This window comes from Panthera onca, chromosome F2 (assembly GCF_046562875.1).
Source record: "Panthera onca isolate mPanOnc1 chromosome F2, mPanOnc1 haplotype 2, whole genome shotgun sequence".
Taxonomy (NCBI): domain Eukaryota; kingdom Metazoa; phylum Chordata; class Mammalia; order Carnivora; family Felidae; genus Panthera; species Panthera onca.
The window spans coordinates 33517244-33535941 of record NC_138356.1 but is presented as its reverse complement, the minus strand read 5'-3'; the positions used below and the strand labels follow the sequence as shown (position 1 = coordinate 33535941).

General features: G+C 38.8%; 1 protein-coding gene across 2 annotated transcripts in view; it reads right to left on the bottom strand.

The window, feature by feature from the left end:
• E2F5 (E2F transcription factor 5) overlaps positions 1-18698 on the bottom strand; it is a 28958-nt gene that overhangs the window by 1458 nt on the left and 8802 nt on the right. The window contains exons 2-7 of one of the 2 annotated variants that reach the window (XM_060610821.2): positions 7980-8089; positions 6668-6829; positions 5354-5397; positions 4040-4104; positions 3209-3476; positions 569-613 (exon numbers count right to left, since the gene is read on the bottom strand). In XM_060610821.2, the coding sequence (XP_060466804.1) occupies positions 569-613; positions 3209-3476; positions 4040-4104; positions 5354-5397; positions 6668-6829; positions 7980-8089 (694 nt within the window). Of the gene's footprint in view, positions 1-568; positions 617-3208; positions 3477-4039; positions 4105-5353; positions 5398-6667; positions 6830-7979; positions 8090-18698 lie in introns of both variants that reach the window. The other variant, XM_060610820.2, reaches the window with a different exon arrangement.

Below are 18698 nucleotides of genomic sequence, written 5' to 3'. Positions count from 1 at the left end.
TTATTGTACCATTTGCTAATTTAACAGTTGCAGTTTCCTAGGTTCGGCTATATTTGTTAGGACTGAATCCAAGAATTTACAGGAAGGTGAAAGCCCAAGAGAGTTATTAAAGTAATTATAATATTTTGTAGCAATTGATTTTTAAGGATTATTTCAGATTAGATGATGACATGGGTAATGTTAGTAATAGTTCACATTGGTAGCTTGACATTGGCCTTTGTGGGGATATTTACAAAACTGGGTTTTGAGATTACCTATATATTATTTTACTTTTCTTGGCCAAATTCTTCAGACATGAAAAAGACTAGTGGGCTAACAGTTTAGAAATTTATTCAGTGAAAGTGATAAGTATCCCCTTATTGGCCTTTTTCTTTTCTTGAAATGCAGTAAACTAAAAATTGAAGGATGCCTATGATTTACTTTAAAGTGGGAGATTTTTCATGAATCATCATAGGATGTTAAGCAGTTAAAAAAATACACATTCTGCATTTCTTTTCAATCTTTTGCCACTTATAAACTCTAGAGAAGCATTATTGATATTTAAGTAGTAAAATTTTAAACTACTTACCATCAGAAGACATTAACTCATCAATGATATCTCCACTAATAGATCCTGCTGGAAACAAATATGATAATAAAGTTTTGTTACAGTTCTATTTATATATTTTGACAGTAAAAGGCAGTTACTTTAGGAAGCTTGGGTGGCTCAGTCAGTTAAGCATCCAACTCTTGATTTTGGCTCAGGTCACGATCTCACTATTCATGGGATCTAATCTCACATTGGGCTCTGTGCTGACAGCACAGAGCCTGCTTGGGATTCTCTCTCTCCCTCTCTGCACCTCCCCCACTCACACGCATGCACATATGCACATTTTCTCTCTCTCTCTCTCAAAATTTTTTAAAAGGCAGTTATGGGGCTCCTGGGTGGCTCAGTCAGTCAAGCATCCAACTTCAGCTCAGGTCATGATCTTGTGGTTCATGAATGAGTTCAAGCCCCATATGTGCTGACAGCTCAGATCCTAGAGCCTGCTTCAGATTCTGTGTGTGTCTCTCTCTGCCCTTCTCTCTCTCTCTCTCTCTCTTTCTCAAAAATAAACATCAAAAAAAGGGCAGTTATTTAAAAAACAGCATATATTTAAACAGTAGTGTTTAAAAAGTTAAACACTAGCAGCTTTTATTAAAGTATAGAACTTTACAGAAAGATACCATTTTCATGAGCACCTACTCTGCTTCGCATTACTTTTAACTTCTAAACTCAAGATGTAGATCAAAAGACTCCTCATCATTCTCCCAAAACTGACTCCTTGGTTTTACAAAGTCAGTAGTACTGTAATTCTCCCAGTTACCCAATCTCGAAACTTCAACATTACTTTCCATTCCTCCAATTTATCTCCGGATCTCACACATCAAAGTTACTTATTTTATTTTACCTAAACAATACTTCTCAAATCTCTTCTTCCTCTTTCCAATCCCATTGTTATCACCCATCTTAGCCATAATGTTCTTTTATAGTTACATAACTGCAGACACCATATATTCATTCTCCATTGCCTCTAATCTCTTCTGTTTCCCAGGCCAAAAGCATCTTCTTGTTACTCCTGTACTCACCAGTGTGCAGTTTCTAACTTGCTACTTCCCTGCTCACAAATCTTTGTCTTATTGGCTAAAGTTCCAACTCAGTCTGATATTCAAGGTCCTCTCTAAAATCTGACCCCAAATTACTTTCTCTACTATTTCCAAATACAAAACTATATACAGAAACTGCTGAAAAAAAATGTTTAATGCTTTGTGGAAGCTGACTTACTAATGGTGTCTAAATTAAACCACAGAGAGCTTGTCTGTCTTTAGATTTGCCCCCATTAATTATAATTAGATCATAAACTTTTTAAGGAGTACACTTTGTTGTGCACACCCCATTCTATATCTTAAGTATAGAAATACTTCTGGAGGAAGGAAAGGAGGAAAAATACCGTGTCTTGTTAGATCTTTATAGCCTCACTCTTAAGTATTGTGAATTCCCACAGTAGTAAGACTCATGCCACATTCTAATGAGACACATCCCAAAGGTAAAAATAAACAAATTGGATTGTGTACAATGTAGCTTTTAATGATCTGCAATATTACATCTAGACTGGCACGACTTCATTCAGCAACTCTTTCAGATATTGAGAGAATATCTGCCATGGGCCCTTTATTTGGAATCAAATTTAGATGTGGACAGTACTCCTAATGCCCAGTTTTTGGAGATTTAGCTATTTTCATTTCAGATTAAACAATTTAGGAAGGCAGGATTTCCTAACTTGGAGTTGAGACCATTTATCAGCTATAAAACTAAACTTTCCAAATAAAAAGTATAACAAGGAATATGAAGAGGCAAATGTCACTATATTCTACACTAGTTTGATTTTTCTTAAAGGTAATTGGAGAAGAGGGTAAATACTCATCGCTAGTTCAATAGTTTCAATAATTCATCCTAGAGTGACTAAGAGATGAGTGACTAAGGTTTACAAAGTAAACCTCTGATAAAAAAGTTGATATGTGGGGCGCCTGGATGGCTCAGTTGGTTGAACTTCTGACTTCAGAAGGTCATGATCTAACCGCTCGTGAGTTCGAGCCCCATGTCTGGCCCTGTGCTGACAGCTCAGAGCCTGGAGCCTGCTTCAGATTCTGTGTCTCCCTCTCTCTTGGCCCCTCCCCTGCTCACACTGTATCTCTCTCTCTCAAAAATAAATAAACATTAAAAAAAAAAGTTGACATGCAAATATTAATGGGGGGGGGGGGGAGAGGGGAATGAACAAATTTCTATCAATTCCGAACATGGAATTCTAAGGAAAACTGCATACGTAAGTCCATTAACTATCTTTTCCTTGCTCACACTATTCATAATGCTACACGGTCTTAGCCACATTATACTGTATCCAATTATATATGCTGAATATACAATCCGATTGTGTGTGTATATCACCTAAAAAATAAATCTGTAGTAACAGAATTAAAGCAGGATCTGTTTTTAAATTTTCCTCATAATACCTATCCCAGTGTGTCCTGTGTAGGAGACACTATATACTTCTTAAGCTTACCATTTTTCCTCCTGTGTTTGGTAATAGAATGACCATGGCTGACAAATTCAGAAAAGCTCTCCAACTTACTTAATACGTTATTCATATTTTTCCTTCTCTACTTTTTAAAACAAAGGCTCTACACTCACCTGATGACAAGTCTGTGGCTGGAGTCTGTTGAAGATTTTGGCTTCTTTCAGAGACATGTTGCTCAGGCAGATTCTGAGTTGCTATGTTGGATTTCTGTGGAGTCACTGGAGTGGAGGGCTGAGAGGAGGGTTGTGTGAGGTCATCAGGTGGGGGAACAGGAAAAACCACAGGCTTAGATGAATTGGATTCTTTATTTATAAGCAGCACGTGGATAGGTCCTGAATGACTCTTTAGATTGATCTGGTATTTCTTTTGTCCATTCTGACCCTTTAAGGTTTATTGGGTATAAACAAATGAATAAATATTAACATTACTAACTACTTTGGAACACCAAAAATTAAGCAAAGCTATAAAGGACTAATTGTATATATAACATAGAATTATACATAGAATAGAGTCAATAAATGTCTTTGACTCAACTAGAGAATGTTTTGAAAAAGACCCAATTTCAAGCAATCTGGTATGGTGGATATTTAAGTTGAACTTTTTCCTCAGCTAGGATTGCTGTATCAGTTATAGATATAGTCATTTTAACTGACTTTTTAAAAGATTATTGATTATATCATTACTCATTCCTTAATATTTTCTAGCTCAAAAAATCACATAAAAAAACTTTTATACTCAAGATGTTAAATGATTTATTCAGTCACTTCTATAATTTTACTAAAGTACTAAAGACATACAAACTCATATATAAATACTTTCAGATAGAAAACTTAAAAGCAGTATTTGAAAGTGTTTACACACAATTAGCTCTTGTTCAGCTAAAGATAATACATTTGTCCTTCTTAAGACAGCAGATCCACATTAAGAAAAGTTACCCTGCATACCATTTCTGGAATAGGTACCTCCAGCTGTGTACCAGAAGGTGCTTGAATGGCCAAAAGTGTATCACCTGATGAAAAAAATTTCTAAGTTTAGAAAATACTATTGATCTTGGAATACAGTGGCAAGAGTGTGAGCTCTGGAATCAGATGCTTGGGTCTGAATCCCAGGCTGGGTAACCTTGGGCTTTGGTTCCTAATTCTGTAAAATGGGGGGAATAAACCTTATTGCATAGATTTCTTTTGAGGATTAGATGAGGTAATATATGTAATAGATCTGAGAAGAGGGTAAATACTCATCGTTAGTTCTATTCTCATGAACAAATTCGGATTAAGTTAATTTTGCTTTCATTCAGTCTTGCATAAAGTCTGAAATTCCTGAAACTGTTAGCCTCAACACTGTTTACTTGAGATTTTTAAATTACTTAAGTGACTAGGGATACTAGAAATTAGGTATGATAGTGTGAAATCTTGAGCTTAAGTGAACTTAATTTTAAAGCTAAATTCTATAGCAGACTGTTGAGCTGAAAATTAAAAATACTTTCTCAAACTTTCTTAGAAAGCTCAGGATATATGGTGGCAGAGTAAAGCAATAAGGCCACACATATTGTCAACATAGCCTTGGAAAGTCAGATTTCACTTGGCAAGGTGCTTGGCAGATTTTTTTTTTTTTTTTATGTGCATAATATGCATGACTGTTTAACAGGCCATACATGACTAATATAAATATGTATACAAAATTTCATTTTACTTGTATTATAATTATGGGGTACAGCCTCCTCCCCCCCCCCCCCCCCCCACACACACACACCAATGTTATTAATACACTGTATTGTCCTGTCAAGGGGAAAACATGGAGGCAGGGGATGGGATGGAACAGGGTTAGGAGTAACTGTCCTGGTTATAAAATGGATTAACCTAACTCTGCCCTCACGCTTTCTTTGAGTTCATTTGTGACCAGCACACTGCACATGGTTTCTAAACGGTGCCAGTGAGAAATATATTTGATCAAATTTAATCACTGACCCTGCAATTCTGTGACTTTGAAACTGTTTAATCTCCCTCTGATTTAGCTGCCCCTCCCACACACAGTTTACACCCACCAATGCAGGCAATGAAGTGAAAACTGTGCAAAGCAGTTACTGTCATGAGAACGGAAACAAAGGCAGCCTATCACTACAGAACACTGTAGAGTAACACAGAACGTCCACAGTTCCTGAAACTAATGACTTAGGGTGAGTGTGTGGGGGAATTTTGACTCACTCTCCGCTAAATAGGTTGACCAGAGGAAGAATGTTAGGACAAACTAATAGTACTTACCATTAAAGCAATTACAGATGTCTTCATGAGTTACATAGGAAAATGTACTGCCATAAGAGTTAAGGAACAACATGTATACCAAGGTCTCGGCATTTAAATTAAGATAATAAATCTGCAGGCCAAAATAAACAAAATGACCAAGTGCATGAAGGTGTTGCCACACATGGTCAGATAAAGACGTCTTTAGTCTGAAAAGGCAAAGATAAAGGTCCATAAGAGGGGTACCCATCCTTTGCCCTAAGAAGCCACTTTTGATTTTTGTGACATTTGAGTCCTCCATATTCCTCATGGAGACAGGGCTTCTGGGGCGGGGAAAGAGCGATGGGGAAAAGGATGCGGTCAGCAGGAGTGGAGAGCAACCATACATGCCTCCACATTAAGAATTTTCCTCATCATGGTTTAGGGGTCTGGGAATGGCCAGAATCTTGGAAAGCAGTGCAGCAAAGTCTATGATCAGCTAGTTCAATGGTTTTTGTGTTTTGGGGCTCCACAAGGTACAGCCTGAAAACCCCACTTAAGTTATCAAATTGTTAAGGAGCTTTGGTCCATAGAAAAGAAATAACAAATGAGATCATGGACTTATTCAACAAATTACAAAACATAAGAAATTGGATACAGTAGTCAAAAATTCATGAGAGGTAGTAGAAGATAAATGCAATTAAGAGATTCCATAAGTATCTAGGTAAGTTTACAAATCAAGAGTATCATGTGTATCTAAGAGAACAGTGATTTTTAGGAAACACATGAAGTACATCACTAATTTTTTCCCACAACTTAATACGATGGATACATAAGCCTTGGTCCCCAACCTCAAGTAGGTTGTATCTTTCAGTTAATATTAGGCAAAAATGTATCCTGGATTGATTGCCAGCCCATGATAGTTTGGCTTGATAGTTTCAAGCCAAAATTAATTTTTCAAAACTTGAGAGGTAACTGAATTTTTACCACTTCAGAACACTGAGCACAATTATTTAAATATAACTGTGCATTTAACAATTCCTTCTAATATTCAGAGACCCCCTAAGCACACTTTAGCTAGCATGTGGCATCCTATTAATGGTAGATTTAAAGTAATGACTTTTTTTCCTCAGTGCAACAAAGGAACAATGTTAATAGATGTACTTTGTAATTTTAAGAGGTAAAAACTTTTCAAATATTAGTATAAATTATTAGAATATTATAAAATTAAAATACTTTATCCACTTAGAAAACTTTGTGAAACATTAGAATAAAGTAACTGATCTTCAGACTGGAAGAATGCATTATATACATACATATACTACAGCTACATGGGTAACTTATTTAAAAGGATATCTATTGTTAATCGAGTCGTCCATCACATTTTTGATGCTTTGCTGTAGCCACAACTTCTGCTGATCAAGTTCTCTTTCCTTCAGTTCTAGATCTTCAATTTCAGCTTTAAGATATCTTAATCTATCTATGACTTCTTTAGTATTACAGCCAGCACCTACACCTCTTAAAAACGTATGAGAATCAGTATCTCCAGTATCAGACCCAGGTTAACATCACTTAATTTTTATAGTAATAGAACTGAACTAGTAATTTATTCAAGACAAAAATCTTTACACTCTTCTAAAAATCAAGCATTAAAATCCTTAGAAAATGTAAACATCGTACCTCTGAACATATTTGCTTAGAAAATTTATTGGCAAGAACAATCAAATCACAAAAATTCTCAGTGTTTTTGCCATACAGAAAATAAAAATTTTTATAAAGTCAAAAAAAGTTCTATGTTCTAATGGTGTTTTTCATCTAAAAGGACGGGCTAGTGACTGGCACCAAAAGGATGTCAAAGCTGAGGCATGTAGGTGGCTTAGTCAGCTGAGCGTCTGAGTTTGGCTCAGGTCGTGATCTCATGGTTCATGGGTTCGAGTCCCATATTGGGCTCTGTGCTGGCAGCGCAGAGCCTGCTTGAGATTCTCTCTCTCTGTCCCTCCCCCATTTGTCTCTCTCTCTGTCTCAAAATAAATAAACTTAAAAAAAGAAAGAAAGAAAAGGATGTCAAAGCTACATAGTTACACCTGGAAGTCGCATGATATAGACTGAGATGCTGGTAAATTACAACCTTTTAATATTTTGGTGAGACTCTGGCTTTAAAACAGAACAAAACAAAAGAAAAAACTAGGGCCAAAGAGGACGAATTTGCAGGACAGAAAGTATTTTTCACATTTAAACATACAACCATACAACAGTTAATGAATGACAACATGCATTTCAATCAACTACTATACACAAGGTCATATTCCTATATATACGACATAGTTCCTATTCTTAAGGAGTTTATATTAGTTGGGAAGCTAAATGCTCACGCAGAAAGGGATCAATAATACAAAGCAGTATGCAATGTGTGCCAAATGAGTAGCTTGAGGGAGAAAATAAGATTTGAATTTTCAGTGTGTAAATCAGACAGTGGAGACAGCAAGGGAATATCCCAACATAGGAGTCACATACAGAGGCCCAGAGCAGTGTCCAGGGAAAGATGAGGGGCCTGTTGAGAATACCAGGCCAAATGAGAGGGAGAGCCAGACGGTATAAAGGTCAGATTTTATACAGCATCAGGAAGAAAAATATAGGTTTTAGAGTAGGGTATTGGTTTGTAACTTACTTCCATTGTATACTATTTTTTGACTTTTTTTCAATCAGGTCAATTCCCTCTAAGACATTGGTGATATCATAAATTCTTCTTTTTTGCCTCACAGCCAAAGTATCTGCAGCCTGTTTTTAAAAAGGGGAGGGGGGAGACAAAGAACAATGAAATAAAGGGCAATTCCTATTTTAAAATTAAAAAAAGGTTGATTATGAAGTTCACAGCATGAGAACCCAATGCCAAATTTAACCAGTATGTTCGAAGTATCTCTCAAACATTGCAAATACCAAAGAAATTATCCCATTTAAAAGCCAGCAGATGTTAGAATGGGAAAAAAATATATAAAGGGTCATGACACAAAGCCCACAAAAATAAAAGAACACAGTGAGAATACTTCATGTCACCTTATGGACTAATCCTGAGAAGGAGCTCCTGATTATCTACCCACATCACTTCCTATTTTATCTGTTCATATACAGTCACCTAAAAACAGCCTTTATTGTTTTTTGAAACTTTGAAAAATTATATCTCAGCAGCTTGTTAGTAATTAAGATATTTGGGGAGTTCTAAATTATACACACACTTCAGTACTTTGAAATACGCTATCTGCATTTTTTAAACTCACAATGAAAATGGAGGAGTGAATCATGCCATCCCAACACAAAGCATAAAATCAACAAGAAATCAAAATTCATAGCACTAAGTTGTGGTACCAGCAAATATTATCCAAAAACCTGGTAGTCTGACTAAACAAAAGTAAGGTCAACAAAAATATTTCATGCCACCATGACATCAATAAATGCAGGAATGTTGTACTGTTTCTCTGATTGGTTCCCACTCACATGTATGAGCTTTGTTCCCCAATGGAACAGACACAATCTTAAAAAAGAGGTTATCCTGGGGCGCCTGGGTGGCTCAGTCGGTTAAGCGTCTGACTTCGGCTCAGGTCATGATCTCGTGGTCCGTGAGTTCAAGCCCTGCGTCAGGCTCTGTGCTGACAGCTCAGAGCCTGGAGCCTGTTTCAGATTCTGTGTCTCCCTCTTTCTCTGACCCTCCCCTGTTCATGCTCTCTCTGTGTCTCAAAAATAAATAAGTGTTAAAAATTAAAAAAAAAAAAAGAGGTTATCCTACAGCTCTTTTTCGGGGTGAGTTAGACAATAACGTATCTTGAATGTGGAGTCAAACTGTAAGAGTCATGGTAATAATGAAAAAACACATTCATGTCCTTACTGACAATATTCAGCACATTATCCAAATTAATGAACAGATTTTAGCTTCACATTATTGTTTGCCAGCTCTCCCAAAGCATTATTACTTTCTTAATTCTTTAAAAACATAGCTCTACACACACACACACACACACACACACAATCCAGGAAAGCATATTTTTGCAATCTGGACTTACTTTCTACAGGGAGCAAGTGTGACCAACTTCACGGGCATTTAATGTCAATTCTACCAATCCATTTCTTGTGCTACCAAAATACCAAGTTACCACTGTGCAATTATTCAGATCTTCAGGAAGGGGATCCATGCCTCAGTCAATGGGCCAGGAGAGTAAGTAGGATATGACAGAGAGAATGAAGAACCGGAAACTGAAGCTCTGAGTTCCCAACTCTGACTAGTTTAGTTCCATCTCTTCTAGAGAACCAGAAAATTAAAAGGACTAGGCATGGTTTTGTTGATTTCCTCTTTCCTTGCACTTGGCTTAGCAGTTTCCTCCCCTTCATAAAGTTTCTTGAGTTCGAAGCTGTTTTTCTAAAGAGCAATAATCTCCTGCAAAGTTAACTATAAAAATCTGAAGTTGAGAATTCATCTCACTTCCCTCTGAAGAGGCCCTCTTAAGAAGTAACCCAGAGCACTCCAAGCCAGCTCTACCCGTATCTATGTACTCACACACAAAAGCCTTCACAACCATAGCAATAGCTCACTGGTTAGGGTATTAGGACACGTTTGTACAAATTAGATTGCAAGAGCAATCAGTCATCAGGCAGAGAGCCATCAATGCTCACTTTTAGCTCAAGACTTTTTAAAGTTGATAATCTATCAGGGTGTCTGGGTGGCTCAGTCGGTTAAGCATCAGACTCTTGATCTCAGTTCAGGTGATGATCTCACAGTTGTGGGATCGAGTCCCATGTCGGGATTCTCTCTCTCTGTCTCTCTCTCTCTCTCTCCCTCCCCACCAAAAATAAATAAATAAACATTTTTTTAAACAAAGAATAAAGCTTATAATCTATCTAGTTTATAATTTATTATGGTTTAACAATTACAAATTTTAGTCCTTTAATTTCCAAAACTAAACATTATTTCTTAAATACTTTTCTATTTAAGTATATAAACACATAAAGGACCAGCATATACAGAACATATGTCTTAAAGAGGATCTCCTGGGGCGCCTGGGTGGCTCAGTTGATTAAGCATCTGACTTCGGCTCAGGTCATGATCTCACGGTTGGTGGGTTCAAGCCCCACATCAGGCTCTGTGCTGACAGCTCAGAGCCTGGAGCCTGCTTTGGATTCTGTGTCTCCTTCTCTCTCTGCCCCTCCCCCCCCCCCATGCTCTGTCTCTGTCTGTCAAAAATAAACATTGGAAGAAAAAAAAGGGGGGGGATCTCCTGGAGGCTTTTATTTAGCAGCCCCATCTTCTTTGGATGTTAGGTTCTGGAGTTAGGCACACAGAGATCCAGTCCCAGTGCTGACACTTCCCATCTTCAGCTGGTCTCAAACTCATTAAGCCTCATTTCCCTTTTTGTAAAATGGAGTAATAACATACCTGAATTGTAGAGACTCAACTAGATAATCTAAGCACAATGTCTGCTGCATAATTAATACTTCAATGCTGGTAAGTAATAGCCTCATCATCAGATACAGATTGAAGCAGGGGATCATGGAGGTGATTTAGAGTTTTTGTGTATCTTGACCTATCACGTTGTATGTAGTATTTTGAAAAATTGTATGAATTCTTATAGTTTTATGAAGTAATTCAAGACATCGTACTTAATGGAATCATAAAATCATAAAAATCATAAAAATGAATCACAACCACCACCTTCATTCGTTTAGCACCTGTGATGTGCCAAGCTGGTTCTGTGTCTCACGGATAGAGTAGTAACAGAACAAAGTCCCTGCCTTCAAAGAAGGGAAAGAAGGTAATAATAAACAAATAATTATGTTAGGAGGAATGCATGTAGGGACTATATTTAACAGAATTTTAAAGCTCCCTGAATAAGGAAGCATTTGAATTGAATGGAGAAAGTGACTGCTGACAAGCAGCAGTCAGAACATCTGACAAGAAGCAGCAAGAACAAAGAAAGGCTCTGAAGTGGGAATATGCTTACTTCCTTCAGGGAAAGACAGGAAGTCAGTATGGCCAGAACAGTGAGTGAGAGGGAGAAGAGTGAGAGAAAAGGGGAAAAAGGAAAGAAGGGAGAGAAGATGGGAGGGAGGGTGGGAAGGGAAGTGAGAGAGATAAAGACAGTTAACACCATATGCCAAGGGGCCAGATCACTGGGGTCTTGCAGGCCATCGTAAAGACTTCCGCTCTTACTCCCAGTGAAATGGAAAGCTACTGGAAGGCTCCGAGCACATGGTGATTTGGTGCTATGCTTTAGCATAGAACAGGTTCATTCTGGCTGTTCTGGGTAGAAAAAAAGAGGCCAGCGAGAAGGCAATGGCAATAATCCATTCAAGAGATGGTTAGCTGCTTGGATGAAGGAGGCAGCTGTGGGTGTCGTGAGAAATGCTGAGATTCAGAATATATTTTGAAGATATAGCACGTAGTAGATCTGAGAGCAGAGTTAAGGGTAACTCCAGTTTATGACATGAGCAACTGGCCATGAGGAAGACTGCAGAAGAATAGGTTTGAGGAAACCTATTGGTTTCCTCCTTTGGCTCAGGAACTTGGCTTTGAACAATTTGACCTCCAAGGGGAGTAGTTCGGAAGACCACTGGACACGAGAGTGTGGGGTAGGACAAGTCCAAGCTAGAGATACAAATTCAGTAGTCATCAGTAAATAGACATTTTAGGTCACAGGGATGGAACCCACTGGATTCACCTAGCAGGTAAGCACAGAAAGAGAAGACGTCTAAAGGCTTAGCCCAGCACACTCCAGTGTTTAAGATCTGGGAAGGGAGGAGCAACTTGCCACTGAAGACAGAGAAGTAGGAAGAGTGGGGTCTTGGAGGCCAAGGGAAGAGTATAAGTAAGAGTGACCATGTCAAGTACTGCTGTCAGGGTGAGTCAGATGAGCATGAGACCTGATCACGGATTTGACTTTGGCAAGGTCACTGGTGACCTTGGTCAGAGCTGTCTTGGCAGAGTAATGGAGTCAAAGACTTAACGGAGAAATTCCACCAGAGTGGAAAGAAAGCTAGAGCGGACAACTCTTTTGAAGAGTTCTGCTGCAAAGAGGAACAGAATAGAAGAATAGGGCCATAGCAGCAGGGAGTTGTGGGGTCCGGCCAGGAAGTTTTCCCCTTCCTTTCTCTTTTCTTTTAAAGATGGGAGCTAATTCAACATGTGAGTTGTGCTGATAAGAACTGCCCGGTAATGGAGGAAGAGGGATAATTAACCATGCAGGAGAGAAGGGACAGCTGCCGGTAGGCACAGGGGAATGTGAATCAGGCTGAGGAATAGCCTTAGATAATAATGAGGCATATTAATAATTGAAGTCCAGCCGAGTGACCAGCGCAGATGTAGGTACGGTAATAGACACGATAGGAAGAGAGACTAGACATTTCCTCCTGTTTGCTTTCTATTTTTTCCTAAGTGGAGGCTAGTGGAGGGAGGGGGGTGGGGGAGAAAGGGAGGAGGGGGCATTTAATGGTTTAGAAAAAAGGAGAAAGTGTAAAATATTCATCTAGGAGAGTAAGAGAGTAAGTAGTGTAAAAGGAATGCTGGACCCATCACTACTTTTGAAGTTAGTGGTGGTGAATTTAAAGTGAGACCCACGTGCAATAAGAGTACATCCTCATCCCATGTTGGCAATTAGCTATTGAAGACACGCACATGTGCATGCATCAAATGTACTTAAGAAGGTTACATTTGCTATTATAGATCTGACCTATAAAACATAAAGGAAGCATCTATTTGTACCAAACCAACTCAAGTTGAGAGAAAAATAAACATAATCCTCTGAAAGAAATACATCTCCCCTCCAAATACTAAATCTTTTTCTAAAAATGTCACCACTGGGGTACCTGGGTGGCTCAGTTGATTAAGCATACGACTTTGGCTCAGGTCATGATCTCACAGTTCGTGGGTTTGAGTCCCATGTCCGGCTCTGTGCTGACAGCTCTGAGGCTGGAGCCTGCTTGGGATTCTGGGTCTCCCCTTCTCTCTGCCCCTCCCCCATTCATTCTGTCTGTCTCTCTCTCTCTCAAAAATAAATAAATGTTTAAAAAGAAATTTAAAAATATGTCACCAGTTGTAAACAGTTTGGTATCAATACATGGAAAAAAATTAAAGCTTGTGATACCATTAAGAGGTGGGCAAGCTAAATCAGGACAGCTGAGATCGCATATAAGTGCTAAAAAGAGCTTAAAGAATTTCCTGGCCCCACCCCTTCACCTTAACAAATGAGTCCACTAAGACCCTGTGTTAACTCTGGGAGGGAGAGATTATGTGGTAGGTTTATTTGAGTTAAGATTAGTTGCAACTCATTTGTTCAAGAATGTTCTCCTGATGGAGCATGATGTTGCATTCAAAAGCACTAACATAAAAACAATAACTATGGGAAACATCCTGTCTTTCAGGTTCTCCATCTGCAAAGCAGGTACTTGACTCTCTTCCCGGCCCATAACCGTCAATACATGTGTACTCAGTGTTTTAGCTACTGTGTTTCAGAAACTAACACTACACGAAATTGGGCCAGAATCCAAAAGTAAAGAAGGTGCTATGGAAATACTATATAAAACCAATTCGATAACGAATTGCGCATATAAATGCACATGCACAGACACATACAGATGATGGGATGCCAACAATGAGGTGAAAAGAACTCAAGTGATACACCACCCAGAGTGCCCATAAAATATTTTTAAGAAATTTTAAAAACTGAGTGAACTGCCTTTCAACTGTGCCACATGGATTTTCTGTTGGTCTATCCTATAAGGTGTGGGATATGAAATTATTAGCTAATTTCATATACTGCCAGAGGTAATTAACATGTAGAATGTTTGATTTCGACCCACAGTTAAGACCATTGATAAGCCAGTAATGGGATAACTGTGTAAGAGGATCTTCTGAAGATGTTACCTAATTTAAGGCTCACACCATTTTGCAAAGTAGTTACCATTTTCCCCATTTGATAGGATACAGATTCAGAAAGCTAGTGGATAACCAAATGGAATTTGGCATTAATTACATATTCATGAAATAAGTTTGTGGTAGAATTTTTCAAACGGGCCCTATAATTTGAAGAGTTTAAATAAGTGCGGTGTGCCATCAAAATTCCCAAGCTGTAAAAATTGCACTGAATACGCAAAGCGCCACTGGTACTTGTAACACAAGAACTGTGTAGGTATCTAAGGCTGTGGGTAACACCTTGTGCTAGAGAATGAGGTCTAAAAATTGAACAGCCCCATACAGTAGAGATAAAGTGTTACAAGAGGCTGAATAAAAGAGAGCTTACTTAAGGTGGAGGCAAGAAGGAGAGTTCCTGGAAGAGGCTGCCATTGTGTACAATGGATCTGGAGGGGATGGATGTTAAATCAATAAGGAAATGAAATACCAAAAATAAAGAACTTACTTTAAGGATACAAAAGCCTCCCTCAAGAAGCAGCACTAAGCACATAGTATTTTAATTCCCACTCAGTATCCTGCCCCAAAGGAATTTCTCCTAAAAAATCTCCAGTCCTTTCAACTACCTTAAACTGTCATCCATAAATATGATATTGATACATATACCAGTATCATGTCTAACTTTATTTAAATCCAAGTTAATTAACATATAGTGTTATAATGGTTTCAGGAGTAGAATTTAGTGATTCATCACTTATATATAACAAACACCCAGTGCTCATCACAAGGGCCCTCCCCTTGTAGGGGAGTTCCCCATCACCCATTTAGCCCATCCCCCCACCCAACATCTCTACAGCAATCCTCAGTTTGTTCTCTGTATTTAACAGTCTCATATGGTTTGCCTCCCTCTGTTTTTATCTTATTTTTCCTTTCCTTGCACTGTGTTCATGTTTTGTTTCTTAAATTTCACATGAGTGAAATCATATATTTATCTTTCTCTGACTGACTTAATTTGCCTGGCATAATATATTCTAGTTCCATCCATGTTGTTGCAAATTCAAGATTTTATTCTTTTTGATTGCCGAGTAGTATTTCTTTCTCTCTCTTTCTCTCTCTCCACACACGCACACGCACACGCACACACACACCACATCTTCTTTATCCATTTGTCAGTCGATGAACATTTGGGCTGTCTCCATAATTTGGCTATTGTTCATAGCGCTGCTATAAACACTGGGGTGCATGTGCCCCTTTGAATCAGCATTTTTTTTTTTTAATCCTTTGGATAAATACCTAGTAGTGCAATTGCTTGAGCTTTAAATTTGTTCTAATTTCTATTTATATGTATATATATACATATATATATATTTTTAATTTTTTTAATGTTTATTCAGTTTTTGGGAGACAGAGAGAGACAGAATATGAGTGGGGGGGGGGGGGTGGGGACAGAGAGAGAGAGGGAGACACAGAATCTGAAGCAGGCTCCAGGCTCTGAGCTATCAGCACAGAGCCCGATGCGGGACTCAAACTCACAAAACATGAGATCATGACCGGAGCTGAAGTCAGACACTTAACTGACTGAGCCACACAGGCGCCCCTTATATTTGTTTTTATTGCAGTATAGTTGACATACAATAATTTATTAGTTTCAAGTGTACAACTCAGTGACTCAACATTTATATTCATTCTGATCACCATGATAAACCCAGCTACCACCTGTCACCATACAAAGTTGTTACATATTAGTGACTATATCCCCTATGTTATACTTTGTATTCCCATGTCTTATTTATTTTATAACTGGAAGCTTGAACCTTTGAATAAATTCTGCATACACTTTTTTTTTTTTTTTTTTTTTAACATTTTTTATTTATTTTTGGGACAGAGAGAGACAGAGCATGAACGGGGGAGGGGCAGAGAGAGAGGGAGACACAGAATCGGAAACAGGCTCCAGGCTCCGAGCCATCAGCCCAGAGCCTGACGCGGGGCTCGAACTCACGGACCGCGAGATCGTGACCTGGCTGAAGTCGGACGCTTAACCGACTGCGCCACCCAGGCGCCCCTGCATACACTTTTAAAAAGGAACTTCAGGGGTGCCTGGGTGGCTCAGTGTCTGACTTCTGATTTCAGCTCAGGTCATGATCTCATGGTTCATGAGTTCGAGTCCGCATCAGTCTCTGAGCTGACAGCTGCAGAGCCTGCTTGAGATTCTCTCTCCCTCTCTCTCTGCTCCTCCCCTGCTTGCTCTCTCTCTCTCTCTCTCTCCCTCCCAAAATAAATAAATGTTTAAAATAATAATAAGGAACTTCAGTTTTATTGTTTTACTCAAGTCACCAAAGATTACTCAAAAGAAGAAAAGAAGGTATTTGATAAAGTATCTATTTAAGTAGGAAAAGCCTGATGAAATTCTGGAATCTATAAATTGGAAACTCTAGATCTCGTCTAAGTCTTCAACTGCTTTGGAAATTCTTTTCTCATAAGTATTAACTTTTTAGAACAAGAACAAAATCAAGTGTGCATTTGCTCTTCTACCGTTTGGATTTGCCTCTGCACATTTTATATCTTCCTGCTGACGTAAGGCACAGAAGTGAGGGAATATGCTCAGAGATTGGCCCGACTTTATTTCTTTTTTAGAGAAAGAGCACCAGTGGGGGAGGAGGGTTCAGGGGTAAGAGAGAGATGAGGGAGGGAGGGAGGGAGAGAGAAAGAGAGAGAGAGAGAGAGAGAATGAGAATATCTTAAACAAGCTCCACGCTCAGCACGGAGCCTGACATGGGGCTCAATCCCCCGACCCTGGGGAATCACAACCTGAGCCAAAGTCAAGTGTCACACACTCAACCAACTTGAGCCACCCAGGCACTCCCAGGACCAGCTTTAACTTTATGACCCTGGGCAAGTTACTTAGCCTCTCTGTGCCTCAATTTCCTGGCCTGTATGAATTTTTTGTTTCTTATTTATTTTTGAGAAAGAGACAGAGGGCAAGTGGGGGAGGGGCAGAGAGAGAGGGAGACACAGAACCTGAAGCAGGCTCCAGGCTCTGAGCTGTCAGGACAGAGCCCGACATGGGACTCAAACTCCTGAACCGTGAGATCATGACCTCAGCAGAAGTCGGACACTTAACCAAATGAGCCACCCAGGCGTCCCTAAGATGTTACTATTGTAAGGATTAAATGAGCATATCTGAAACACTTAGAAGAGTGCCTGGCACATGGTAGGCATTACAGTTGTATTAGCTATTATCACTATTATTGATCCAATTTCTCCCTTAAAGTAATAAGGAAACTTTGTTCTTGGAAAGGTATATCATAATAAAACACCCCTACCTGTGAACTAACTTTAACACTTGGGAAGATAGTCAAGCACAATGAAGTAGGAAAAAAAGGTTCTGAAGAGTAAAAATAGATATAAAAAATGTATTTCCCTACTCAAAACATTCACCCCATTTGGATCCTATTGACTCCTTCTTTTCTAGGATTCCTAATGGCTTATACCATTTAGTACTCTTTTTTTTTTAAGTTTTTTTTTTTTTTTTTTTAACGTTTATTTATTTTTGAGACAGAGAGAGACAGAGCATGAACGGGGGAGGGTCAGAAAGAGGGAGACACAGAATCCGAAACAGGCTCCAGGCTCTGAGCTGTCAGCACAGGGCCTGACGCGGGGCTCAAACTCACAGACTGTGAGATCATGACCTGAGCCAAAGTCGGACACTTAACCAACTGAGCAACCCAGGCTCCCCCAGTACTCTTGATATTAAGGTAGACTTCATCTGAAAGTTACTACTTTCACCCCTAATTTCTTTTCTCTTTCTTTTTTGCTGGTCTGCCTTCAACTTTTTGAGTCCTTTGTTGGCAAGTTTGTCAACACCAGAATTGTCTGAATTCATTTTCCACTACACAACTCTATTAAAAAGAAAAAGGAATTGCATACATTCACATGTACTATAGAAACAGGTTATTACTCATTTGATGTATTTTGTGTATTATGCTTTCATGGTGTTACCTTTTCACGGATTTGTTAAGCTTTCTGTGTTATTTTCCCCCCCTTAAAGTGTGACAGCAGTTCAAAGTGTGTTTCTGGTCAGTTAACAGTTACCTTTTAAACTTTGAATAACATAGTTATAGAAAGACAATGAGGTATAAAATCAGTGAAAGCCTAACTACCACACCAGGACACTGCTAATATAATCTCAGTTAACAGCGGCTGTCAACTGGAAACTCCTTCCTAGCCTTGTTAAGAATGCTCCCCAAAATTAAAAGCAAAAGTGAATTACTGGGACCTTATGAAGATAAAAAGCTTCTGCACAGCAAAGGAAACAACCAACAAAACTAAAAGGCAACCAACGGAATGGGAAAAGATATTTGCAAATGACACATCGGACAAAGGGCTAGTATCCAAAATCTATAAAGAGCTCATCAAACTCCACACCCGAAAAACAAATAACCCAGTGAAGAAATGGGCAGAAAACATGAATAGACACTTCTCTAAAGAAGACATCCG